The following is a 26,020-nucleotide window of genomic DNA, read 5'->3' on the forward strand; positions in this document are numbered from 1 at the left end:
AGCCTGCTTCCGGCCATCTCTGCTCTCCTGCCCTCTACCCCAGAGAAATGCTGAGCTCTGTTTGCAGGATGCTTGTGTGGTGCATGTTCACGACACAGCTGAGCTGGGCTCCCGCCCTCCCTGCAGGGACACGCCACCTGGTGCCCAGGCCATGAGCACTGGCCATCGATTGGTTCCCAGCTCATTCCTACCCCAGGGCCTTTGCACAAGCTGTTCCCTCTGCTTTGCACAGTCTGCCCTCCTGAGGTCACTATGCAAGCTCACGACCCACCGTGCCCCAGTGTACCGCCTGAGGTTTCCATCCCTCTAGCAGTCGTCACTGCCTGAGACTCCAGCGCAGTTTCAAGCACACTCATTTGTCTGCCTGCACGTCGGCAGGACACCCATCTGTTCTGCACCCCTCTGGGGCTTGCAGCGAGGTCTGGCAGGGCCCCTGCCATTCGAGGCTCTGGCTCACCCTGCCGTTGTTGCCGGGGGTGAGGGATGCAGGCCTGTGCACCTCGAGTGTCACCTGGCAGCTCAGCTCCCGGCTGTGCTCTGTCCCAGCCGCACACTGAGCCTTCCCACCTGCGACAGCTGCACTCCTGATGAGCTCCTATGCATCCTTCACGACCCATTTCAGGTGCCCTCCTCAGTGCAGGCTTTCCCAGTGGCCTGACTGTGCTGTCCCCACTGGTCCTGTGGATGCCCCTCTTTCACTCGAGGGGTACCTGCATGGCCCTCTGCATCCCAGAAGTCACTGAATTGGAATGGCCAGTGGTGTGAACTCTCCCGCGGGCCTGGGCATGTGCTCTTGTGGAGGCAAGGTCTCTCACTGGGGCCTTCGATGACTGCCTGACCCTGGACTTGCAGGCAGGCCCAGCACGTCCTTCTTTGGCCCCACACGCCTGGCCTGAAATAGCATGTGGATGGACGGTCCCCGCGCTGCAGCGAGGATAGTTGTGGCTGAAACAGCATGTGGATGGATGGTCTCCGTGCTGCAGCGAGGACAGTTGTGGGAGCACCAAACACCAGCAGTTTGCTCCTCAAAGCCAAGCGTGTTTCCGTCTTGTCAGTGTTTTCCAAAGGCAGTCTGGGGTCTGGGCTGCTGCCCCTGCCTGTGGGTGCGGGCGGACGTCCCCGAGCCCATCCCTGGGCAGGACCAGAACACCTCTCTCCAGGGCCAGTGTAAACATCGCGGCCAAAATAAACTCTCCTGACGGTTCCATTGGCACCTCTGGCGACCGAGAGGTCACCTGGAAATACAAGGACACTGGAGGGTCAGCATGCAGGACAGTCCCCTGGCTGAGACCCTCCACCCCACCTGACCTCAAAAGGCCGGCAGCGGCTGGTCCCTTGGGGCTCCCAGGGGTGCCTGCCTGGCCCTCACCGTCGACTTTATCAGCAGGCACTGGTCTGCCCTGGGCTGACCTGTGCCCCCTCTGTGTTCGTCAGCGTGTCCTGGGGCAGCAAGGGGACATCCCTAGGGCCCCGTGTACTCTTCTGAGACATGGGGTCTCCTGGCGCGGTTGGGAAGACAGTCTGGTCCCCTGGCAGCCACCCCTCCCCACCCCTCCCACACTTCTCGTTGCGGTGCTCAGAGGCTTATACCCAGAGTGCAGAGCCCCCATGGCAGCCAGGTCTGTGAGCCATGTCCCAGGTCCCCTGTTCCTCTGTGACCTGCACTCACCCTTTCCTGCCCCTTGGAGAGTGAGCCTGGGGCCTGACCCCTCCTGCTGCCCCTACAGAGGCACTCCCTGTGGGCACTTGGTGGCCACCTCACCCAGCAGGCCACTTCTGCTGCCCGGAGGCTGCAGTCCGGCTGACTCAGGCCCTGGGGCTGACGCAGGCAGGCAGGCGCCCCTCCCCTCACGCCAGGGCACGGCCACGCTGGGAGCATCTGTGCTCTGTCCTCACTGAGAGACACTGGGCCCATGTGGCCCAATATTAATGGCAGTGATTGGCCCAGTTGGTGCGGCTGGGTGAGAGAGATCTTTGGGCTATATTGTGGCTTTTTGCCTATTTTAACGTTCTTGAAAACAAGCTATCAGAATGGGGCAGGATGGACGCAGGGCCAAGAGCCCACAGGTGGGCTCCGGGCCCTGAAGGCACCAGCGCCCACAGGCCTGGAGGTCTCCCTGGTGTCTGTGTCCCCATGACCTCCTCGGAAATAAGGGGTATTTCCAGTTCCCTCTGTGGACACCTGTTTCCTGTGCTGTCTGGTCCAGGTGCCTGTGGGCCCAGGGCTGGGGGCAAGTCTGGCTGAACTGGGGAGGCTGGCGGGCGGCTCACAAGCAGGACCTGGGCCGTCAGGCAGGCTGGGTTCGAATTCTCCATTCACAAGGGGCTCTGACCGCCCTTGCACAATGGGCCGGGATAGCACCAGGCACTGCCTCTCTGACCTGGGGGACCCCCCCAGTGGTGGGGCTGAGGCCCGTATGCACCCGTGGGTGGCCCTTTGGCCCCTCCGAGTGGACCCTTCTGATCTCATCTCCCCAGCTGTCAGAGGGGCTCCAGTGTCTGCCAGACACACTGCCACCTGCCTTCCAGATACGGAAACATGGGGAACAATGATTCAAGATCTAAACACAAAACTTCTTCACCAAAGAGCCTGGGGACAGGAATTAATTAAATGAGCCTGAAATCTGGAAACTTGTGAGCAGAACAGAGGACCTGCTCCACCACTGGAGCTTTGGGTGCCTGTCTCCATGGCCTCTGTCCCCTTGGGTGCCTGTCCCTGTGGGCACCTGTCCCCACAGGTGCCTGTCTCCATGGGCGTCTGTCCTTATGGATGCCTGTCCCCGCACCCATAGGTACCTATCCCTGTGGGTGCCTGTCCCATGGCCTCTGTCCCCTTGGGTGCCTGTCCCCGTGGGCACCTGTCCCCACGGGTGCCTGTCTCCATGGGCATCTGTCCTTATGGACGCCTGTCCTTGCACCCATGGGTGCCTATCCCTGTGGGTGCCTATCCCTGTGGGTGTCTGTCCCCATGGCCTCTGTCCCCTTGGGTGCCTGTTCCCACAGGTGCCTGTCCCCGTGGATACCTGTCCCTGTCCCCATGGACACCTGTCCCCTCAGGCACCTGTCCATGTGGATGCCTGTCCCCGCCCCCCATGTGGGTGGGCACCCTGTGGGTGCCTGTCCCCGTCCCCCATGGGTGCCTGTCTCAGTGGGCACGGGGGCTGCCAGAGCGCAAACCCTTCCCTAGTGATGGGGGCTGCTGTCTCAAGCCCGTGGCCTCTGACCCCCGGTCTCCAGGTGCCGCTCCAGCCAGGATGCCATCTACACGAGGACCCACACCTGCAGCGGATGTGCCGAGTCGGGAGCAGTCACTTCAGAAGTGAGAACCACTGAGTCACATGTGTTAGGGCTCATGAGCAGGTAGAATATCGCCAGCAGCTGGGAAGGGCGTGTGCATGTACAGCGCCGAATGCACCGTGTAGACCCCCGCTTGTACAGCTTCCAGGGGCGCTCGAGGGGCCCGGGGGGCACGACCCTGGCTGGGCACCGGGGCCTCTTGCTCTGCACCCACCAGCACACGTGGCGACAAGTCTCTAAGGCCGTGTGCGTGTTTCCTTTACAATAAGCACGAAATCACAGATGCATTCACCTCGTCACTTGTCACGGTTCTGTTTCTGTCAGTGCTTGTGTTTCTCTACAGCAGGACAGTGAGGTGGAGACAGTCCAGTGCTTCCTGTGACTGTTTATGTTTTATAATCCACCAGTAAGCAGACCCATTTCCTGATTCTCCAGGATGGATTCCTCCCAACGGAGACCAAGGAGCCCTCTTGGGGCCCGGCCGTGGCCCTGGCCTGGGACAGCACCCACCTACTTCTGCGGGGCCTGGGCTCCTGCGGGAGTGGGCTGGTCCACGCCCCCACCCCCCAGCCGGGGCCGCCCTGTGTCTGGCTCTTCCCGCTGAAAAGCATCAGCAGCAGCAAAGGTTAGTTGTTATTCAGGAAGGCCTCCTTGTGAGCCGCCCACTGGAGGCCTTCGTGCAGACCTGAGAAGCGAGGGAGTGAGCCCGGGGGCTCCGGGGCCACCGGCCTGCTCAGAGGCGGCCTTCCGTGGAAAGTGCTGCCGCCGCGGGGCCGGCCCCAGCCTAGCCGCCAAAGCGCTGTGTTAAACACGAAATACCAACTGTTCTTTTATTCACACCAGATGCTCCTTGGAAAGGACCATGTCCAAGGTTATTTTTAACCAGAGCGTGCTCTCTTATCCAAGACTCACAGACAGAGACGGCCCCGAGCCCTCAGCAGCGAGTCTGGGGGGCTCCCCTGCCCCCGGGACCTGGCTCAGACCACACAGAAGATGCGGGTGTCACACAAGAGCCCTTTATTTCCTGGTTTTCTGTCACTTGTTCCAGAAGGGTTTGGTTTTAAAGATCTAGTGTGATTAAAAACCGTTGGCCATGCGGCGAAGTGCCGTGCTCTCTCTCGCTGCTTCACAAGGCCCGGTGCCGGCGGCCCTGCCCTCGAGGCGGTGGCTGGGTCACGCGTCCGAGCACAGCTGTCGTGGTTAGTTGTGTGGGCGTGAGTGAGCGAGCAGCGTTAGTTTTGCACAGAGTGAAGCACGCTGATTGTCCCGGAGACTGTTTGTGCCACTGTGTGTGGAGGCTTGTGGGTAGCAGACCCCGCAAGAGGCTTTGGGTCTGGGTTAGGGAAGGACAAACATTCTCGAAGGACAAACAGGGCATTTCATTTGGCAGTTAGGGCTCTGAAATCAGGAGGAAAGAGTTAAGAGTGTGATTATGGCCGATCAGGCGTGTCGCACGCTCAGGAGGGCCGTGGCCAGCACGTGGACCCCGGGGCGCCCAGAGCTGGACGCGGCTCCCTGAAGGGACGTGGCGGGAGAGCTTTACTTCTCCTGAGTGGACAGGCGGTAAAGGGCTTCGCCCAGGCGTGCCAGCTCCTCCTTGTGCTCCAGGTCCTGGTACAGGCCCGTGGGAACCGCGTCCAGGCCGTGCAGCAGCCCGAACAGGCAGCCCGCGATAGTCCCTGTGGCCCCGCTCTCGCCTGGAACGGAAACACAGGTCCTCAGGGGCCCCGGGACCTTGTGCTGCCGGAGCCTGTGGGTCTTTCCTGCGCACTGTCACCCCCAGACCCTCTTGCCAGGGGCCCGTCTCAGGGACCTCTCTGGGCAGCTCCCTCCCTCCTCGCACAGCCGGATGCACGTGAGCGTGTGCCGATGCCCGTGCTGTCCTGGGGCCTGGGTGCTCAGGGACCTCGTCTGTGGGGTGGTGCTGGCGTCTCTACCGCCTCAGCACCAGGAACTGAGGGGCTCCGATGTCCACGGATACTCCGTGCCCAGCACGGGGTGACGTCTGCCTGGGGTCCCCTTATTTTACATCTGCGGGGGACAGTGGGCACCAAGAGGGAGCAATCCTGCCCGGCCCTGGGACAGTCCCGGCCACCACCCGATGGCTCGAACCTGGGGCCAGCGATCCAAAGTGCTGCAGAGCTCTCTTTGGCTACAGAGTCCGTGGGACTGTGCACGGCCCGTACCAGCAGGACCCAGTGGCCTCGAAGGAGAGGGGGCCCACACCCTGCTCCCCGGATGCCATTTCTCTCAAGCTCAGACTGGCACAGCCACCAGAGGCAGCACCACGCCCAGAGAAGGACCCACATCCTGGGGGGTCAGAATCCGGACATCCTGGGCAGGTGCTTCGGGGTGGGAAGGGGGTGCTGGTCGCACATCAAAGAAAGCAATCTCACCTCCATGACACATGGCCCGCTGGCAGAGCTCTGTCCAGTTGTCCCCAGCTCCTAAGAGAGCGTCGTAGGCAATCATGGGGGCATCATGGCCCCGCCGGCCCCCTCGGCCTTCAGAGCTCCATTTCCGGTAAGCCTAGAACAAAGAGCCAGGGGTCAGGGCATATGTGGCCACAGGAAAACCAGTGCTGCTTTGCACTGGAGCCCATGCTCCCGGAGTTCACCTGTGTTGTAGGCACTGCCCCAGGGCTGGGGGTGATGGTGCGCAGGAAAGACCCACTTCTTGAGGCTCCTATGGATGCAGACACTCCACAGAGAAAACCCGAGCCCATGTTAGGGTAGCCAAAAAGTCTGTGGGAGAGTCAGCACCCAGCAAGGGATGGAGAGCCAGTGCTGAGACTGTTAGGACACACGCCCCTGGTCTGTGCAGGGCACGGGGCGAGTGGGCGCCAAGGTTGGCTGGCGGTGCAGAATGACACCCTGCAGGTGCGCCACAAGCAGAAAGCCTGTGAGGTGGACGCTGGAAGGTCACCCCCCTGTGCCTTAGCAGCAGACTCAGCGTTGGTTTGGGGACAGCGGCACCTCCCTGTTAAGGATCACACACCTGGGCCTTCCAGCACCAAGGGGAGGCGAGGGAGATATGTGGAGGTACACAGAGGGGCTGTGGGAAGCACCTGAGGAGGAAGGGTGGGCCCCTGCTCTCCCCCTGCACCTTCCCGACACCTGGAATGCAGACATGCTGGCTGGAGCCAGAACAGCCAGTGTGGATTACAAGCTGTGCACTCAGAATGGCAGAGCGGCCACACAGACGTGTCCTCAGCTCTCACTGCAAGCAACTTCCAGCTCAGCTCTGGGCTCCGGGGACATAAGCAAATAAGTTTCTATCATGGCTAAGCCACAGCGACTCGGGGTTTTCTCTTGTGCTACCAAACCCGATGCTGACAACGTCAGTCAGCTCTCCCAACATGAGCAATGACAGTGGTGTGCACGTGTGCACGACCTTACTCATCGGATACAACTTCATGCCCCGGTGCCTAGGAAACAACGAAGTGAAACCGAGTGTCTTCTAGCAATGCCGTGCTTATAATGAGGTAATGAAAACATGAAGTACTCTGTTTCACACATGCTTCCTCCAGGAAGTCTTCCAGGCTCCCTGCTGCTGCCAGGGGAGCCCCCAGCCCAGGCTCTAGAGGTGGCAGAAACAGCCCAGCTGCAGCGGCTTCTCGGTGGGGACCCCAGGCAGCAGGACCCTGCCAGCTGCTGTCCCCACCACTTGGGCACAGCAAGACTTACCTTTTCTCTCTCCTCCGCGTCGTAGCGGTCAGGGAAGGTGGCTTTACTTCCCGTATCTTCGCTGATTTTTCTCTCCTCCAAGTAAAACTGCCATTTTGCCTCAAAGTAAAACCAGTGCTCCTGGTATTCTAAACACAAACAACAGGGTGGGCTGCACACGAGGGCCACCAGCCGGGGCGCGGGGACGGCGGGGCAGGGGCAGAGGCAGGAGACGGGGGCCGAGCCTGGTGAGGGGGCAGAGGACAGAGGCCGCTTTGGAACAAGAGTGAGGAAGCTGGGAGTGGGGGACAAAGCAACCGAGAAACTTGCTTCGCTGACTTAACAGGGACTATGGTCCTTAGAAGAGCATATTGTCTTGAAACCTCTGACCCTGTATCTTCTCACCGAAGCGACACAGCCTGCAAAGGGGGGTGGAGGGCGTCTCCTTCTTGCTGCCTGTCGCCTGGCGTGCCAGCCCCAGAGGAAGGACTTGCCCACGTCACGTGGGGTCTGAGCGGCAACTCCTCGGACACAGATGTAGGAACGTGCTCTGCCCTCCGAGAACCCGGGAGGCACCAGCGCCTGCTCGGCCCTCCCGCCGTGGCGGCCTCCTTGCCAGCCTGGTCCTGAGGGGTGCCCGGTGTGCCCGTGGGAAAGCCCCGGTTCAGGAGGTCTGCTCGTGGGCAGGAGCAGAGGACAGAGCTCCAGGGGACCAGCCGGTGGCTGCAGGCAGGCCCCAGACAGGCCCTGGGACAAGGCTCCCGGTCCTGAGGGAACCACAGGCCCTTGGAAATGCTGGCCCGACTGTGCTTCACAAAACTAAAAGCAGAGCCTACCTAAGGTTGAGGCAAGATGACAGAAAGTGAGGGAAGCAGTGGGCAGGGACAGGGCTCTGCCAGTGCACCGTGGCCTGTCTCCCAAGCAGGTGGGCCACCAACATTGGAACGAGACGTCCAAGGGTGAAGACAGGGAACTAATTTGCCAGTTGTCCTTACTGCCGATGGACATTGTCACCACTAAGCAGAAGGCCCTGCAGGAATAGAACACTGCTTTCTCTGGACGATTTGGGTTTCTGTTAAAAAGGGCATGTGCACCTGGGTGGTTCATTCGGTTAAGCGTCCGACTTCAGCTCAGGTCACGATCTCGCGGTCCGCGAGTTCGAGCTCCGCGTCGGGCTCTGGGCTGATGGCTCAGAGCCTGGAGCCTGCTTTCGATTCTGTGTCTCCCTCTCTCTCTGTCCCTCCCCCGTTCATGCTCTGTCTCTCTGTGTCTCAAAAATAAATAAACGTTAAAAAAAATTTAAAAAAAAAGGGCATGTGTCTGGGGAAGCTGGGTGGCTCAGTCGGTTGAGCATCTGACTCTTGATTTCAGCTCAGGTCATGATCTCGGGGTTTGTGAGTTCGAGCCCCGTGTCAGGCTCTGCACTGACAGTGTGGATCCTGCTTGGGATTCTCTTTCTGTCTCTCTTTGCCCCTCCCCTGCTCTGCCTCTTTCAAAATAAATAAACTTTAAAAGAATCGGCATGTGTCATAGGTCATGAAACTCCAGGTTAAACACATTTAAAGTTAAACAGAAAAAATAAAGTCTCCAATTTTCTGACCAATGCCTGTCCTCCCCGTCCTGTCCGAGGAGCGTCCCTGACTCCGCGTAAGCACAATCACTGCATGGCCCACAGCAGCCGCGCGTCCCCATCTCTCCCGCGGGAGGAGGTGACCCTCACAACCCAGTGACCGCAGGCAGCCCCAACCCCTCCAGAGCCCTGAGGCAGGAGTGACTTAAACCAGTCGAAAATACGGCCAGTGTGGCGCTATGTTCTATAATTAAGTTTATAATTAAGTTAAGAACATAAGTCTATGTTCTATAATTAAGTCTCCGCTTCTCATGGGAGCCGGGCCCTGTGGATAAGAGTTTCCCAGCGCTATCTCCTTCTAAAGTTGTTCTAGAAGCTTCTTGAGAGGCACTTAGAATGAGTCCCTGCTTGTCAGATGGTGACAGGAAAGTGATTCACTGATTGGTTCCCCGTCTCAAGACCACAGCCTCGGGCTGCCCAGAAAGCCCACGGCCCCATTACCTCACTCACACTCGTCTCCCTCTGCCTGTGACAAACGGGTTTACTCCAGACATGCCCCTGGGCTGTCCCTCCTAGGGGTGAAAGAACCTTCTGGAGCGTAGCTGCCTGAGGAGGAAGCCACGGGTCTCCCAGTCCCCCACCTGCCTCTCGCATTTGTCTGCTCCGGGCCGTGTGGGGGAGGAGCCTGCTGAGAAACCACTGCTCACCTGGCCGCCAGCAACATCAAGGTCCCCTAGGACCTCTGCCGGACCAGCTGATGGACACCTCACCGGTGGCCAAAGAGGGTGGGAGCCGCTTGATGGGTTTGGGATAACCAGGAACAGACAGACGTTCCTGGATGCAGATGTCCCCAGGGGGCACAGACCCCTGTGTGGCCTTCATGGCAGCTGGCCACAGTGGGGAGCAGTGCAGACCCCGTGTGTCTGGGGAATGGACGACCAAGGACCACCCGGAACAGCGACCCGGCTGCCGTCAGAGAGCAGGAGGGTGGGGTCCCTGCAGAGGCCAGGGCGGGGGAGCAGCACTGGCATTGCGCCGGGTCTCCTGGCCAGGAGGCCCTCTGCCGGGGACGCCTTGGGCCTGCTTTGTGGGTCAGCCTGCTCACATGGGGATGCTCTAGGTTTCACCACGGGACCAACAGACCTCCAGCTCTCTGGGAATCAGGTCTAAGTGAATGACACCAGCCTTTCTGCTGTCAGCTCGGGCGTGATGGGAAGAGAGGTCGGGCTCACCTGCCAGGTGCCGGATGGTCTTCTTACAATACTCCTCTGCCAGCGGGACCGTCTGCATCATGTCTCTGCCCCACTGCTCCAGTGGCTTTCCTTGCGCGGCATAAGACGCAAACAGAGCCGTGCACAGGGACCCGAGGAAGCCTGGAAGGCACAACAAGGGCATGTGGGTGCCAGATGCACCCTTGGCAGGTGCAGGGTCCTGGGCTGGCGCTTCCCGGGCTCTGCCTTCTGTTTCCTGCACACAGGCACATCACACCCCCCTAGCAAGGCTTGTTGTGGGGACAGACGGCTCTTTTTTTTTCTTTTTTTAAGCAGGCTTCATGCCCAGTGCAGAGCCCAGCACGGGGCTTGAACTCATGACCCTGGGATCATGACCTGAGCTGACATCAAGAGGCGGACATGCAGCCAACTGAGCCCCCAGGTGCCCCGGGGACAGATGGTTCTAAGCACAGGGGAGCGACCACCAGGCCAGCCTGAGGCACACAACCACACAAAGACCACGTCCACCCAGGAAGAGGCACGGCCATCTCGAGAGATGCTCTCAGTGGCTTCTGGCCACTGTAAGGCATCAATACAGGTGGAGTGAGTGTCCAGTTCTCAAACCCAGTGTCAAACGAGGGTGTCCCCGGGGGGGGGTGGCACGGCATGGCCCTTGCAACCTCAGGGCCACGCCAGTAACAGTGGACACTGAAAGTGGCCTTGAAAGAGGGGAGCAGCTGTGAGAGAGCAGCTGGCAGCCTCTGGACTTGGGCTGGGGAGGGCGTGCGCCTGCCTTCCACCTACGGGAGTAAGACGTTCAAGCGATTCTTCTTATTTAAAATTAGAAACTGACTGCCCTTCTAAGTCATGACTCTGAGTCAGGTGCTGGGGCCCCCGCCTGCCCTCCCTGTGTGAGGGACATACGGACACTCTCTCCTCACGCACGGCCATCCTCTTACGGGGGGGGGGGGGGAAGAGGCATGATGATTAGGTGTTCCAGCTCACACAGTCTGGCTCAGGCCCCCGCCGGGCACGGCACTGGGTGGCAAGCAGTGCCCAACACGTGTGATAGAAATTCGGGTTCCCATGGCTTTGCTCGGAGAGCTGGTGCTTTGCCTTTATTCTGACATGCCTGGCACCGAAACCAGGGAGAGTCTTTCCAAGCTCATCCCCAATCCTGCTTTTAGGGCAAAAACAGCATTTAAGCAGAACCGAAGACTGAAAAGCCCAAGTCCGCCAACAAGTAAGGCAATGGTATAGCGGGTAGGATTTCCGCACAACCCGCTGGGGGAGCTGGGCGCGGGCGCCGCTGGCACGGCCTCACCTGTGGGGTGGTTGTGCGTCATCCTGCCGCACTCGATGCTCACTTCCACAAGGGTCTCCAGGCGCTCCGGCTTCCAGTACCGCATGCCGATGCACATGGCTTTGGTGGCAGCTCCAAACCCTGAGCCTGCAGGGAGCAGAGAACAGCGATCTAATGTTCACAAATGTCCTGAAAATGTACACAATGTCGTGCAGTCCCACGTTTATCGCAGCATCATTTAAGTGAATGAAAAACGAGCAGGCGACCCAGATGCCTGACAAAGGAAAACAGATCAAACAAACTGCAAAGCACCCGCACTGGAAAGTTAGTTAGGCACTAACACAGATTTCTCGATGGCCGTGCGCTGCTGCTGGGAAAGCAGACGAGGTGTGTGTAATCGCACGTGCTCTCTTTTTAGAAACCGTTTCGTGGAGTTATAAGGACACGTGATCAACTGCACACATTCCAGGCGTGCAAGGCGATGAGCGTGAACACATGGTGCATGCACGAAGCCCTGAGCGGAGATGGTGAGCGTATCCAGCAGTCACTCTGAATGTCTTCTTGTGCCTCCTGGCCTCCCAGCGGCCACTGGCCTGACTCTGCAGGCCAGTTTGCATTTCCCAGAGTTTTATGTAAGTGGAATCATGCGGAATAGACTCGTTTTTACCTGGCTGCCTTCACTCAGGGTAACCCTCTTGACACTCCTCCGTGTTGGTGCAGCAAGACTGCTGTGTGGAGGGGCCACCGCCAGTCTGGCCACTGACCCGCTGCTGCACACCTGGGTTGTTTCCGGCCGGAGGCTATCACAGACAACGCCATGGACACTCATGACCGAGTCCTTGTTTGGACATATGCTTTCTTGGGCAGACACCTCAGAGTGGATCACTTCGCTCACGTTTAAGGAGCTGCCGAACTGGCTTTCAAAGTGGTCATCACATTCTACATCCCACTGGTGGCCCCTCTGTGTCCCGGGTGGCACTTCACGGTCCGCCTTTCAAATTCAGCCCATGCAGCGCTGTGTCTCGTTGGGGCTTCATTTTCCCAGTGACGGATGGTGTTGAGCAGGTGGCCACAGGCATCTTCCTTGGGGGATTGTTTGTTTAAATAGTTCTCTCGTGTTTGTACTGGTTGTTAGCTTTCTTTTAAGAGTTCTTTACACATTCGGGGTACTTATCAGATGTGTACTTTGCAAATATTTTCTCCCACTCTGTAATTCACCGTTTTATTCTTCTTAGCGGCCTCCTGGAGAGCAGAGCGGGTTTGGGGAGTGTGTGTTCGCTTGGCTCCCTGGAGAGCTGTGTACACTCGGTATGTCTCTTCTTCAAAGGTGTGGTAGGGTCCCCAGGGAGGCCATCTGAACCTGGGCTTTCCTTTGTGTCTTGCTGTTTAGATGCTCTCTTTCCTCTGGAGCGACCTTTGGTAGTTTCCGTCCTGCAAGGAATTTGTCCATTTTATCTAAGTTGTGGTATCTATTAGAACAAAATTTTTAATATATTCCCTTATTTTCTGTAGAATCTGCGGGAGGTTGCCTGTCCGCTGCTGGTGCTGGTACTTTCCGCTCCTTTGTCCTGATCAGTCTGGCTTCAGCTTCATCAATTTCTTTATCTTCTCAAAGAATCAGCTCTTGGTTTTGTTAATTTTCTCTACTGTTTTCCTGTTTCCTGTGGGATTGACTTCCACTCTGACCTTCATTACTTCCTGTCTTTTGTTTCCCTTGGGTTTAATTTGCTCTTTGTTTTCTAGTTTCCTTAAAAAACATTTTTTTAATGTTTACTTATATTTGAGAAAGAGACACAGAGTGTGAGCAGGAGAGAGGCAGAGAGAGGGAGACACAGAGTGTGAGCAGGGGAGAGGCAGAGAGAGAGGGAGACACAAAATCCGAAGCAGGCTACAGGCTCTGAGCTGTCAGCACAGAGCCTGACGTGGGGCTCGAACTCACGGGGTGTGAGATCATGACCTGAGCTGAAGTCGGACGCTTAACCGACTGAGCCACCCAGGCGCCCCCGGTTTTCTAGTTTTTTTTTTTAATTTATTTTTTTTAAATGTTTTTATTTATTTTTGAGACAGAGAGAGACAGAGCATGAGCAGGGGAGGGGCAGAGAGAGAGGGAGACACAGAATCCGAAGCTGGCTCCAGGCTTTGAGCTGTTAGCACAGAGCCCGACACGGGGCTCGAACTCACGGAGTATGAGATCATGACCTGAGCTGAAGTTGGACGCTTAACCGACTGAGTCACCCAGGTGCCCCCAGTTTTCTAGTTTTTTAATGTGAATATTGAGACCTTAATATGGAAATCTCTGCCCACAACTCTGGGTTTGTCAATTTCTCTTGCTGTTCTACTGGTTTTAGCTTCACATATTGTGAAGGCTTGTTGTCAGTACAGGAATGTTTGGGTTTGGTACGTCTTCCTGATGAATGGATGCATGTGTCATGATGAAATTGCCTTCTTTTCCCCTGGCAACATTCTTTGCTCCAAAACATACTTTTTGTGATGTTAATGGAGCCACGCTGGCTTTCTTCTGACTGGGGTTGGCATGGTGCACCTCTTCTCTCCCTAACCTACCTGTGCCTTCATATGTAAAGTGCACGTCCTGTGCTCGCTTCGGCAGCACATATAGTAAAGTGCACGTCCTGTGAACAACCTAGAGTTGGGACTCGTTTCTTTATCCCATTGGAGTCCCTGCCATCTATTTGGAGTCTTTAGACCATTACATTTGATGTGATCAGGATCAAGTCTTTTGTCCTGTTATTTGTCCCCTTTTCTGCCCATTTTGGGTTCAATGTTATCCAACAGTGAGGGCAGCTGCCCATCCCATGTGAAGATTTCCACCGTGTGGAAGTTGGAAGGTGGAGGATGGCGCCCACCACCACGAGAAGGAGCCCTCAGACCCTCAGACCTCAGCAGCTGCAACTTCTCCCGTCTGGAATTGCCCAGGGGTGGGGGGCACATAACACAGGGACGCAACACGGGGTAGCACTTCCTTCCAGGAAACAAAGCCTCGCAGGGAGACCTGCGTTGGTAGCTTGCTCTGGTCTCCCATGGCAGTGGCCCCTCCTGCAGCCGAGGTGGGGCAGGGATGCTGCACACATCCCCTCGTGCTGCAGGGGAGACGAGAGCCTGCAGCTCTCCTTGTGGGGTGGCTCCCCCTGCGGGGTTGGTTAGGGTCGTGTGGTGCTCATGCTTAAGCACTACAGGGAAGGTCACTGCATGCCTAGAAGACAGGGACGGTTTCTCCTGATGAGGGGGAAGAATCCAAGGCCAAGGGACAGCCTCGCACCCGGTCTCCCCCCGACGGGATGACGCAGCCTGGGGCACTGCTTCCCCAGCAAATATTTCTAAATGATTCTACTTCTCTTTTCTTCGCTTGTTAGTTATAACTGTTTTGTTGTATTAGTGGTTGCTCTGGGGTTTTGAGTGTCTGCCTGGGACTTACACTTACCACAGCCCACCTCACACCACCACCCTTCCCAACCGGCCTCCATAAGGTAGTGTCAGACACCTGCTCATAGCATTTTATAAACCCGCAGTACCTCATCATTTTCAAGTCAATTATCTTTCAAAGAGATTTCAATAGGAAGTTAAAAATTCTTCTGTATTTACCCACATAGTTAGGATTTCCATCCAAGTTCTTTTCACAGACCCGGATTTCTGTTCCATGTTGGTTTCTTGCTGCCTGAGGGACTGACTTCCGTTAGCCCTTCTCCATGTGGCTCTCCGGGTGACAAATCCTTTAGCTTCTGTTTGCCTGGAAAGGCTATTTGGCCACTGTTTCTCGAAGAAACTTTTTTGGAGGCAGCACTCCAGGGCGAAGTAGTTTTTCTTCTGTGCCTCAGTGACACTGCCCACGAGCTCTCCGTGCGTCACTTCTGACAAGAGCACCCTCCTCACTTTGGCAGTCAGCAACAGAACACACGTCTCTCTCCTGATTGTTAGTTTTGAGCAATCTGACTGCCAGCTGCCATACTGTAGTTTTCTCCGCGTTTCTTGTGCTTGCAAGTTCCTGACTTTCTTGGATCTGTGGGTTTACAGTTTCATCACATTTGGAGAGATGTGGGCCACTATTTCTTCAAATCTTTTTTTGTTCCCCTGCATGCTGTCAGGGAGCCTGTTACGGGCATGTTAGGATGCAGTAGGCGTCCATGGCTCTTTTCATGATTTTGGATTCTTTTTTTCTACATGTGTCCCATTCTGGATTGTTCCTATTGTCGTGCCTTCAAACCCATTAAATTTTTCTTCTGAAATGTGCAATGTGCTGTTAATCTCAGCCAACGCATTGAGAAACTCAGGGATCTATCCTCGGTATAAACTCAGGTTGGGGGGTGTCCATCCTCCTTATAAACCCGGGGGGGGTGTCAATCCTCAGTATAAACCCAGACAGGGGGTCCAGGACCCCAGGAGCAGGTGCCCTGGAGGCAGAGACTCTGGCTACGTAAATACATCAGCACATCAAAGCATCCTGGAGATAGACATTTATGCTAGTTGTGTAAGTTTTCCTGATTATTTGGCAAAAAATAGCCACTTAGAGGGAAAGCAGTCGAAAATATTCCTTAAAACGAACCCCAGATTGGTGTCACACCATCAGGGAGGCCGGCGTCCTCTACGTGGAAGCCCTGGCAAGTCCCTCTGTGTCACGCAGACCTGCAGGTTAGTGGGGTGACACGTGGGTTAGTGTCCAGGCCACGCTCCAGCATGCACTTTACAGGGAAAAGACAGCACCCCTGACCCTTCTCGTTGAAAGGCGTGTGCCAGGCGAGGAGATAGTTATCTGGCTTCAGCTGTGAGCAGCCTTCCAGGGTAGCTGGGTCAGCCCAATGTTCTGGAAGCTTCTCAAGGACTTCCACGTAGCGCCTCACCATCTCTCGGTAAAGGTCATCCAGGCACCAGTAGTCTGTGGAGGAAAAGGCAGGGTTAGACTGAGAAGGCAGGAGGGCTACTTGGTCAGCCCCCAACCCAGCAGGGACAACAGAGATGCAGGAGGTGGAGGAGAGGGGGCTCACAATCCCCCACAGTCTCATGGAGTCCCCCACAGGCTCTCACAGTTTCCCAGAGTCCCCCACATTATCCCACAGGCTCCCACAGGCCCCCATAGTCCCCCACAGTCTCCCAGAGTCCCCCACTGTCTCTCAGAGTCTCCCACAGGCTCTCACAGTCCCCCACAGGCTCCCACAGTCCCCCACCGTCTCCCAGAGTCCCCCACAGGCTCCCACAGTCTCCCACAGGCTCCCACAGTCTCCCAGAGTCCCCCACAGGCTCCCACAGCCCCTCATAGTCCCCCACAGTCTCTCAGAGTCTCCCACAGGCTCCCAGAGTCTCCCACAGACTCCCACAGCCCCTCACAGTCCCCCACAGGCTCCCAGAGTCTCCCACAGACTCCCACAGCCCCTCACAGTCCCCCACAGTCTCCCAGAGTCCCCCACAGGCTCCCACAGCCCCTCACAGTCCCCCACAGTCTCCCACAGTCTTCCAGAGTCTCCCAGAGTTCTCCACAGGCTCCCACAGCCCCTCACAGGCTCTCGGAGTCCCCCACAGTCTCCCAGAGTCTCCCACAGTCTCTCAGAGTCCCCCACAGGTTCCCACAGTCCCCCACAGGCTCCCATAGTCCCCTGCCATCTCCCAGAGTCCCCCACAGGCTCCCACAGTCCCCCACATTATCCCACAGGCTCCCAGAGTCCCCCACCGTCTTCCAGAGTCCCCTACAGGCTCCCACCGTCTCCCACAGCCCCCCACAGTCCCCCACATTATCCCACAGGCTCCCATAGTCCCCCACACTATCCCACAGGCTCCCACAGGCTCCCATAGTCCTCCAGAGTCCCCCACAGGCTCCTACAGCCCCCCACAGGCTCTTACAGTCCTCCATAGGCTCCCACAGTCCCCCACAGGCTCCCACAGTCCCCCACAGTCTCCCAGAGTCTCCCACAGTCCCCCACAGTCTCCAAGAGTCTCCCACAGTCCCCCACAGGATCCCACAGTCCCCCATAGACTCCCAGAGTCCCCCACAGGCTCCCAAAGTCCCCCACATTATCCCAGAGTCTCCCACAGTCTCCCAGAGTCCCCCACAGGCTGCCACAGTCCCCCATAGTCTCCCACGGTCCCCCATAGTCTCCCACAGGCTCCCATAGTCCCCTACAATCTCACAGAGTCCCCCACAGTCTGCCACAGTCTCCCACAGCCCCCCAAAGTCTCCCATAGTCTCCCAGAGTGCCCTATAGGCTCCCAGAGTTCCCCACGGGCTCCCACAGTCCCCCACAGTCCGCCACAGGCTCTCACAGTCCCCCACAGTCTCCCAGGTCCCCCACAGTCTTACAGAGTCCCCCAAAGTCCCCACATTCTCCCACAGTCTCCCACGGTCCCCCCATAGTCTCACAGAGTCCCCCTCAGTCTCCCAGGTCCCCCACAGCCCCCCCACAATCCTGGCTCCTAGACCAGTGCAGCGTGCATACAATTCACTCTAGATTTTATTCAGAAGTCAGACATTAATTAGAGTTGGTGTATGTGCCTCATACTCTGGTTGCACAGGACAATCTAGAAAAACCCACAACCCTCATTCCCTGCTAAAGGTTCTGTCCATGTGACGACAAGCTGGCCTGAAATCTGCCTGGTCCTCGGGCTGCTGGAGACCCACGCCTCCACGCGGCTGAACCCCTCCCATTTCCACCCCCTCTCTCGCTCCTGGAAACCCCTTGCGCTGCCCCACCAGGCACTGACTAGTCCAAACCAGACTGTGTGTGACAGCGTTTGGGGACAAGCATGTCTCAAGCCCCTTGAGGATCACAGGCATGGAGGGCAGAGGAGCTGACGCACTGGCCACCTGCAGTCTGGGGTGTCGCCCCCCGATACCGTCAGGCTCTTATCTGAAACGGTGGGTTTTACAGGGAAGGCTCCTGGGGTTAGGTTACGCAACTTGCCCAAGGCCGGAGATGGTAAACAGAGTCCGATGGCAGGCCTGAGCATTTCTATCATTAAAGTAATGCACAGCAAGAGCTAGAGGACACCTAACTCCAAATTTGGGGTCCAATCTGCCTCGTTCCATCAGAGAGCAGGGCTGGTGGCGACAGGGTCACTGTGCCAGGCCAGCTGGGCAGATACTGGGCGTTTCCAGTGTGCCTTTTTTGTTTTAGTGAGAGCGCATGAGCAGGGCAGACAGAGAGGAAGACACAGATTTGAAACAGGCTCCATGATCAGCGCAGAGCCCAACACAGGGCTCAAAACCAAGACCCTGAGATCATGACCTGAGCTGAAATCAGTCTACCAACTGAACCACCCAGGCACCCCACGATGTGACTCTTAACAGCCACCAACAGACTAATTCTGTACCCAATCTGCATTTCAGGCCTCAGGAGCTGGGACTGCCCCTGACTGCTCGGGGCACATACCCCAACTCTGGGGGCTCTGGAGGAGGGGAGGAGGCCGGGAGGGGGCAGGGAGACCCCCTCTCAGGCCGCCAGAGCTATGACCAGGCAGTAGAGGGGTCTTCTCATTAGGCGCCCAGGGTCAGGGTCCCACTGTGGAGGTGAGGGAGGTGCATTTGCCAAGTCTCTGCATCATCTGGGACGAAAGGCCTCCATCCCTGCAGCCGTTAGGGCAGGTGGGCCCTCATGCCCTGGAGGGTGGACTTGGTCCTCAGTCCTTCTGTCCCTGCTTCTATGCCCCGCATGGTTGGGTTCTGAGCAGAGGCAGAGAGTGCGCGGCCAGACCCGAGCACAGGAGGCATGGGCTCTGCGAGGTGCGGGGCCTGTGAGCCACTGGGATCCACTCAGCCCTGGGGCGCCAGCAGCACCCGTTACAAAACCTTCTTGACTCAGTCCACGGTTAGTGAGCCTGGCCTTTCCAGACCCTCTCAAATAATTCATTTTATTCTGGAATCACATCCTTCTAAAGGGGGAAAAAACTCCTTAAAAACAAAATGTCAACATTCTTCTGTGGGTGTCCAGTTCGAATTTAAACGAGAAGCAGACTTTGCAAAGCTGCAGGGGCCAAGGAGCCTCTTGCCAAGGTTTCTCTGCTTGAAGACACGGCTCGTCAGCTCATTCTTCTCTGCCCTCACCACCCAGTCTCCTAAGAGACAGATCTGCTCACGAAAACCCTGTGTGTCTCCCAACCAATGTCACCATAAAGAAACGGCAGCACAGCAAGATCTAGTAGCTTTGTAGTAAAAAGTCAACTTTCCAAAATGCTGTTACCGCCAGCGAGCCAGTGATGGAGGAAGAGGGAGAGGTGAGTCTGGACAGGCCTGGTCTGCTCAAGCATGGGCTGGGCCCTGCACTCCCCTGTGGGTTATGGACCGTGGCATCTGCCACCGCCCCGATGGGCTAATGCCCCCCTCCCTCCAGTGCCGCCGCAGAGACAGGCTACCTTGCCTGGTCCTCAGAGCAGGACATTTAGAAAGACAGACATTAACTATCGTGCCATGAGCCACCTTCCCTTAATAATTTATTAAGTGCAGGGGTGCCTGGGGCGGGGAGGCTCGGTCGATCTCAGCTCCTGATCTCAGCTCAGGTCCCGATCTCACAGTTTGTGGGTTCAAGTCCCGCGTCTGGCTCTGCGTCGACAGTGTGGAACTTGCTTGGGATTCTCTCTCTCCCTCTACCCCTCCCCCACTCGCACTCGCTCTGTCTCTCTCTCAAAATGAATCAAGAAACTTAAAAAAATAATTTATCAAGTGCCCATGCCGCCCCACTTGATCTCACTTAACCCTATGATGAAGGCGTCATCATCCTTAAGTACAGTGCAGGAGGGAAAGCAAGGTCAGCCGTTTTCGGGCCAGTGAGGCGTGGAGAACCAGGACTGCCAGGCTCTGGGGCCCCTGTGGCTGAGCCCCCTTCTCATCCTCGGGTGACGGGCACAGGGCCACACACGCAAGGGAGCCTCTGGTAGGTGTGCCCAGTGAGCTCATTGGGCAAGCTGCACACACTGGATTGTCCCCCGCCCTGTGTGGTATTGGACACTGCTTCCTAAGCCAGTATCTGATCTCATTCCCAAAAGTAGGACATCCCACAGGCTGTCCCTGTCCTCGCATCACACTCACACTAGCACAACTGCATAGCCACACGGTTGGTCGGCCTACGGCACCCAATAATGGGACTTCCTTGGAAATGCCACGCCACAGTTTCACTTTGAGAAAGTCTACCTGTCCTTGGAAAGCGTGTTGGAGAACCACCGTCCACTGGGACCCCCGAAATAGTTGTGTGGCCAGCGACTGCGGGTGGCTGGGGCAGGGCTTAAGAACTTACATGTTGGAACCCAGCTATCTGGGTTCCAGTCCCTGCTCAGACTCTCGCTTGGCTATGTGGCATTGGACAAGTTACTTAACTTCTCTGTGTGTCTGCTCCTTTGTCTGTAAAACTGTAATAATGGTGTCAGCCGTCAGGGTATGCAAGGGCCAGGGGATGGTACACGTAGATTCAGAACAGCGCCTGGCCCCTGAGTGGCGCCACATCAGGGCTGCAGCCATCACCATTAATGCAGCCCAGAGGCCCCTTCTCTAGGCTACAATTTGCTATTTAGAGAAAAAAACTGGGCTGTTTGACAGCTAAATTTAAATAAAATTTCAACTTGTATTTTTAGTGACTTGAAAAACTGTGCCTGCTTGTGCTTCTGGAGGCTAAAGTTAGGGACATCTTCACGAACGTCCCCTTGTGGATTGCGGGCCAGAGGGTGCTGTGTACCAGCACCCCGCTTCCCACAGCCAGAGGCGCGGGGTCCCTCCTTGGAAACAATGCCCCAAACACTCTCCGTGCTCCCATGTGAGGTGCTCCCACAGGCAGTGCCCCCCACATGCACATTTCGCACTGGGGTAGATGATGTCCTATGTCTGTCAGGAGGGCTCAATCTAATCTCAGAGAGCATGACACGGTCAGGATTGCGTGACCCTGCTGGCGTCTGTCCTGGGCGCCTACACAGGCAGACACAGGCCGTGGATCCTGCCATTCACAAAAGAGACGAGGGCAAGGAGAGGACACGTGGATGGCACCAGACACACGTGGAAGGAGCGGGTGTGAGAGTGAAGGCCCGCTGCGCGCAGCTTCGGGAAGCCAGCAGGTTCTGCGTCCAGAGACAGGCCCTCGTGGGGGCGGCATCGCTGCTCTGGCTGCCAGGATGCGATTTCACACTGCTGGGTCTGCCTGGGAGCCCGGGAAACTGGGGATATTTGGACTCAAAGACACTTCGCCGCCTCACGCGCTGGGCGCTATCTTATCTGTGTCCTCACCCTCGCCAGAGCTATTTTGGAACGGGCTGCGGCGAGGACGGCATTCCTGCGGAATGAGCACAGAGCTAAGCTGAGAGAGCCCACGGCTGACTCGGACGGGCACAAGGGCCCAGACACGAGGCCTCGTCTACCCAGCCGTGGCCCCAGACTTTCATTTGGCAACGGCACACTAAAAACACCTGCAGGTTTTCAGAGAGCGTGTACCTTGTAGGAAAGCTGTGCTACCCGTATGTACACCCACGGCTTCTCTGAGAATCGCTGGCACGTGAAGGATGGTCCTAGAAGCCCCCCGCCCCCACCCAGCCAATGCCACAGCATCGTCTCAAGACACATTCATGTGTACACACACATCTGAATCCTACTTTGGTAGATGGCATTCTGCCTGAGCTCATTGGGATTTAGAAGTAATCCTCAAACAATATTATCTTAATGGATCCAAATTTCAAAGGGCTTATTATTTTATGTTCTTTTGAAATAAAATCAGACATCTTAATATCTGCAGTGAAAAGTTGAACCCTCACCCCAAACCACCAAGAGCAGATTTAACTGGTTTTAACCCTAGAGACACCAGGCTCAGCCTAGCAGACGTTTTACAAACACAAATGAAGAGTCACTATTCAGAGTAAAATAACCCAGACAGACCGTGAGAAGCGCCGTCTGACCAGGGAGGGGACGCTGGTGGGTGTGAAACCCCCTTCCTGCGGTGGCATGGGGGACAGGGCTGGGGGCTCACCCGCGGTGCGGGGCTCTGGGGACCGGGAGGGGGGGGTAAGAGGGGCAGGGTGGCCAGCTTACCTGTGGTCAGGGCCGCGGCCGTCGTCAGGTGCATGATGGTGTTGTCACTCACCGGCCACCTCTCCCGGGACGGCACCAGCTGGTCCTGGCCCCCGCTCGCCCGCGGCTCCTCCTGGACCTTCCTTCCGGAAGCGCTGCTGTCCTTGCGGGCGTTTCTGTGCCCGAGAGCGTCCCCCACCGCCCCCAGCAGCATGGCAGCCTTGAACTTCTCCATCTCGGGGTAGCGCCCAGCCCCTGGGCCCCGCGGAGCCGCCCTCCGTGCGCCCAGCGGACTCCGCGCCGACCCTGGCTGCTGGCAGGAGCTCCCCGAGCTGGGCGCGCCCGTGTCTCCGCAGGCGGCGCCTTCCCCTCCGCCCCCCTGTGCCCCGCCAGGAGCCACGTGGACGGCGACACCGGCTCCTCACCCGGGGAGCCCGCGGCCTGAGTCAGCGTCCGCAACAGCTGCGGACGCCTCCCCGCGGGGCGGCGACCTCTAAGCCTGAGCCCTTGGCTGTTCTGGAAGGCGCGCGCCTTTCTACCGCTCCTGCGCGGGTTCCAAGGCGCTCCGCCTGGCGGGGAGGGGGCGGGGAACCCTCGCTTCAGACGAGCGCACAGCACGGTGGTCCCGGGGTCCCCTGGTCTCGTCTGCCGTGCCCCCACCCACACCCAGGCCGCGCTCCTGCACCCTCTGCACCCTCTGCCTGGAGTGAGTTTGCTCCCTCTGGCCCTCTGCATGGTTGCGCACATTCGGAACCTGGCACATTCGGAAGCTACAGTCCAATACCACACAGGGCGGGGGACAATCCAGTTTGTTCGACAGAATCGTAGCCTGTGTGGCTTCCCTCACTCAGCATAGCGTGCAGTTTCACTCATTACGTGCGGGGCGCGCCCCCCGCCCATTACGTGCACGGTTTTAGTTTTTGGGAAACTTTTTGATGCCTGAACGTGTTTGGTAGAGAACTCAGAAAATGCACGGTGCACGGGAGAGAAGCCCCTCTAGCCTCAAGGAGGCGTGTCACGGACCCCTCTCACCTTGCTGTGCTCTCCCATGGCCGGGCTCCAGATGGCAGCCGTATTCAGAACCCCCCCCCCCCCACCCCGCCTCCTTTCCGCATTTGGATCCGGATCCGGAGAGGACGCTGAGGGGTAGGAGGAGGCTAGGGTGCGTGTGAATGTGCAAACTGGGCTCTGGGTTTGGAATCGGGAGTTAGGAAACTGTCCCCCTCGTGGGCCTCACTCCCCCCTTGGCCCCTGGGACCTGGTCACTCACCAGACCAGAGTGGGCCCCATCACACCTGGACTTAAAAAGCACATGTGACAAAAACAACATTTCTTTCAGTAATAACAAGATACTGAGCTGCACTTAAGCACACAGAGCCAGCACAGAGGCCTGGGGGGTGAGGCACACTGGCTCCTTGTCCACACTGCAGCCCTCTATCCAGACAACTGCCCTTCGTGGGTGGAAGAGTGTCCTTTGGCAGAAACAGCTACTGTTGAGGGCAGAGGAGGTTCCCGGCTCATTTCTCTTGCTGACCCTGAGGCCATGGAAACCTTTCCTGAGGTGGCCAGCAGCTCCCCCACACCGTCCCTGCCTTGTCCAGCAGCACTTACCGAGCCTGGGCCGAGCTCCTCCAACCACGGTGTGCCTCCCCCCATGTGGCCTGGAGTGTTGTACTTGGACGTGCATGAAGTTCAAGTGGAGCAGTGACGTGAATACATCCCCAAGATGGAGACGGGGTCATGTCTGTTCCGGGAGACACAGGTAACATGTCTTTATTCAGCCTGTTCTATTTGGGGGACTCGTGTATTCTCTGTATATTCCTGGTTTGCATGTCCATGTGTCCTCCCGCAGGATTCCCAGCAGCTCAGGGAGATTCTGCCGGTTACAAGAGAGCTACAACTCTTCACACACAAACAACCATACTTATTTAATGCACTATGAGGTCACGAAAAGGAAACTAAATGGCCAAGCTTTGTGTATTGGGGTGCGGCCATCTACGTGAGCAGGCAGGCTGAAAATGGGTGGGGTGTCCCCAGAGGGGCCGTTTTCCCGCTGGTCCCGTGGCATCCAGCAGCATCTGAGCAATCGAGAATAGAGTTACAAGTGCACCACCACTGCCACACCAGAGAACATATTTTATTTCAACGTTTCCAAAGCTCTTAGCACTTTTCATGGCACGCATGCTTTAAATAAATAGAATAGAAGAAACCGCAATCTTGAAGAGCCTTTGTCCGGCCACTAATGTTCCGTTATTTACTGATGACCAAGTGCACAGAAGCCCCTCCACTCCCACAACTTCGAATCTTAAGAACAAGGTGTCGCAGACCTACAGCCTCCTCCGTGAACACTTACACGGCAAGAATCTGCGAAGCCTCGAAGGATACTTTAAAGCTGTTGAGGTTTTTATTACATAAAGTGCATGCTCTCTTAGAACCACAGGCTGGCAGGCAGAGACGGGCCTGTCGACCCTGTGGCAGACGGGGAAGTACAGGCCCAGGAGACACCGCGGGACTCAGTCGTGCATCTGTGTAGGGGCCAACCCAGCCCAGACTCTGGCCTGCAGGCCTCAAGCCCCCTTTCCCACCCGGACAGCCTGTGTGGCCTCTCTGAACGACTCCTCTTTGGAAGTATAAACAGTTCACACATGGCAAGCACACGAACACCTCCCATGGGCACAGAAGCTTCCTGAAATGCTGAATCCCAATTTTGAAAGTCACATCAAACTACACATTTTAAGCACACTGCCCATTCACGGAAAGTCCACTGTGAACTTCCTCTCCTGTGAAGTGACCCCAGTCTATCTGTCTCATAAATGGGACTGCAGACAGGGTAGTAGACACACTTGGGACGTGAAGATCTTTTCAAATATAATGCAGGTTCTGCACAGTGATTTTTAGAACACACAGGAGCTTTCCCAACAGGAGGAACAGGTAACGTCACAGGCTCCACCATCGGACAACACGGCAGAGTCCATGCCTCGCCGGACGGCCTCCTCTCACAGACGGTAATGCGACGGTCACACACTGCAGACGTAAATGAGACGGGACCTTCCTGTCTGGGCGTCTCGGGTAACGGTGTGCACTGTAGCTTCCGAATGTGCGCAACCATGCAGAGGGCCAGAGGGAACAAACTCACTCCATTTCTGAATCTATAATCCATTGCTCATAAAAGAAATACTTTTCAGGGAAAAATGTCTTTTTAAACGTAATAAAATACTTTTTTTTTTCTAAAGCATACTTTAGAGAACTTTTTCAGAAGCTCATTCAAATGACACTGGACAGGACAGACCAGCTGGCTTGTAAACAGTACATGATAAAATGTCCCTGGAATCCCATGGTGACGGGTGCTGTCACCATGCAGACTGCAGCATGTCAGGAACCGTGAAAGCACATTCACATGAACATCTACATGAAATTAAAATAAAAACAGACCCAATAAATCCAGATGCTTGATAATTCAGAAAACAGAAGTCTTGATTTCCTGGCAGCAAGTTTAAAAAGTGTTAGGATCTGTGTCCAGATCCTACTAGCTTTGGCCTGCAGAGAAATACAGCGTCCCACCAAGGGCACAGACACTGTTTCACAGGTAGGATTACAACGTGGCTCAGCAGGATCTGTGCGAGCCGTGTGTTCATGCGCCTTCACGGGAGCCGCCGATTCAACTGCACACTTTGCAGATCTGCAAACAGGCTCTGGGTGACTTTTTCACAAATATGATAAAAATCATGCAGAAATTTCCTAAAGCAGCAGCCACAGGACCATCCCCAGACATCCTGAAGCAGCGTCTTCTGAGGAGCTCCTTACATGTCCACTCAGCCCTTTCTGTGTGCGGGGGGAGGTCATGCGGGCGCCAGGGCTCCTGGGAGGAGGCACTTGCTCTCGGTGTCCGTGCAGTTTCACTCTCTGCCTAGAAAGGGCGGCGCTTACCGCCCGTCACAACTGGCCGTGCATATTCTACAAAATCATCTATCAGAACAGGCCACGCTCCTACAG

At 56.7% G+C, this 26,020-nt stretch overlaps 2 protein-coding genes across 6 annotated transcripts in view; both read right to left on the reverse strand.

Annotated features, from left to right (window-relative positions):
* Window positions 1–60: 60 nt before the first annotated feature.
* On the reverse strand, window positions 61–22,674 carry LOC101091336 (protein ADP-ribosylarginine hydrolase-like protein 1). 3 transcript variants are annotated; one of them, XM_003980536.5, is made up of 8 exons: window positions 22,049–22,519; window positions 15,770–15,934; window positions 11,068–11,193; window positions 9,765–9,905; window positions 6,984–7,111; window positions 5,694–5,826; window positions 4,841–4,994; window positions 1,217–1,235 (listed from the first exon to the last, which is right to left on the reverse strand). In XM_003980536.5, the coding sequence occupies exons 1-8, from the start codon at window positions 22,260–22,262 to the stop codon at window positions 1,232–1,234; spliced, it is 1,065 nt and encodes a 354-aa protein (XP_003980585.2). In that variant the 5' UTR covers window positions 22,263–22,519; the 3' UTR covers window positions 1,217–1,231. The 3 variants fall into 3 exon arrangements, with proteins under 3 accessions (XP_019685460.2, XP_003980585.2, XP_019685463.2); XM_019829901.3 differs by lacking the exon at window positions 4,841–4,994 and having other exon boundaries at window positions 61–1,235; window positions 22,049–22,674; XM_019829904.2 differs by lacking the exon at window positions 1,217–1,235 and having other exon boundaries at window positions 4,292–4,994; window positions 22,049–22,512.
* A 1,469-nt stretch (window positions 22,675–24,143) lies between these two features.
* Window positions 24,144–26,020, reverse strand: part of DCUN1D2 (defective in cullin neddylation 1 domain containing 2) — a 31,605-nt gene continuing 29,728 nt past the window's right edge. For all 3 annotated transcript variants that reach the window (XM_006927416.4, XM_006927413.3, XM_006927414.3), the window contains one exon: window positions 24,144–26,014. In XM_006927416.4, the coding sequence (XP_006927478.1) occupies window positions 25,997–26,014 (18 nt within the window). In that variant the 3' untranslated portion in view covers window positions 24,144–25,996. The remainder of the gene's footprint in view (window positions 26,015–26,020) is intronic.

The sequence above is a fragment of the Felis catus genome, chromosome A1 (assembly GCF_018350175.1).
Source record: "Felis catus isolate Fca126 chromosome A1, F.catus_Fca126_mat1.0, whole genome shotgun sequence".
NCBI classification, from domain to species: domain Eukaryota; kingdom Metazoa; phylum Chordata; class Mammalia; order Carnivora; family Felidae; genus Felis; species Felis catus.

Bases quoted from the DNA above. Each gene is read 5' to 3' on its own strand.
- LOC101091336 (XM_019829901.3), bottom strand. From the start codon at position 22,262: ATGGAGAAGTTCAAGGCTGCCATGCTGCTGGGGGCGGTGGGGGACGCT. The intron at 5,827-6,983 runs GTAAGTCTTGCT...TCTTTGTTCTAG, and splicing joins ACGCGGAGGAGAGAGAAAAG to GCTTACCGGAAATGGAGCTC. The intron at 1,236-5,693 runs GTGAGATTGCTT...TTGTATTTCCAG, and splicing joins GCGGGCCATGTGTCATGGAG to GTGACCTCTCGGTCGCCAGA.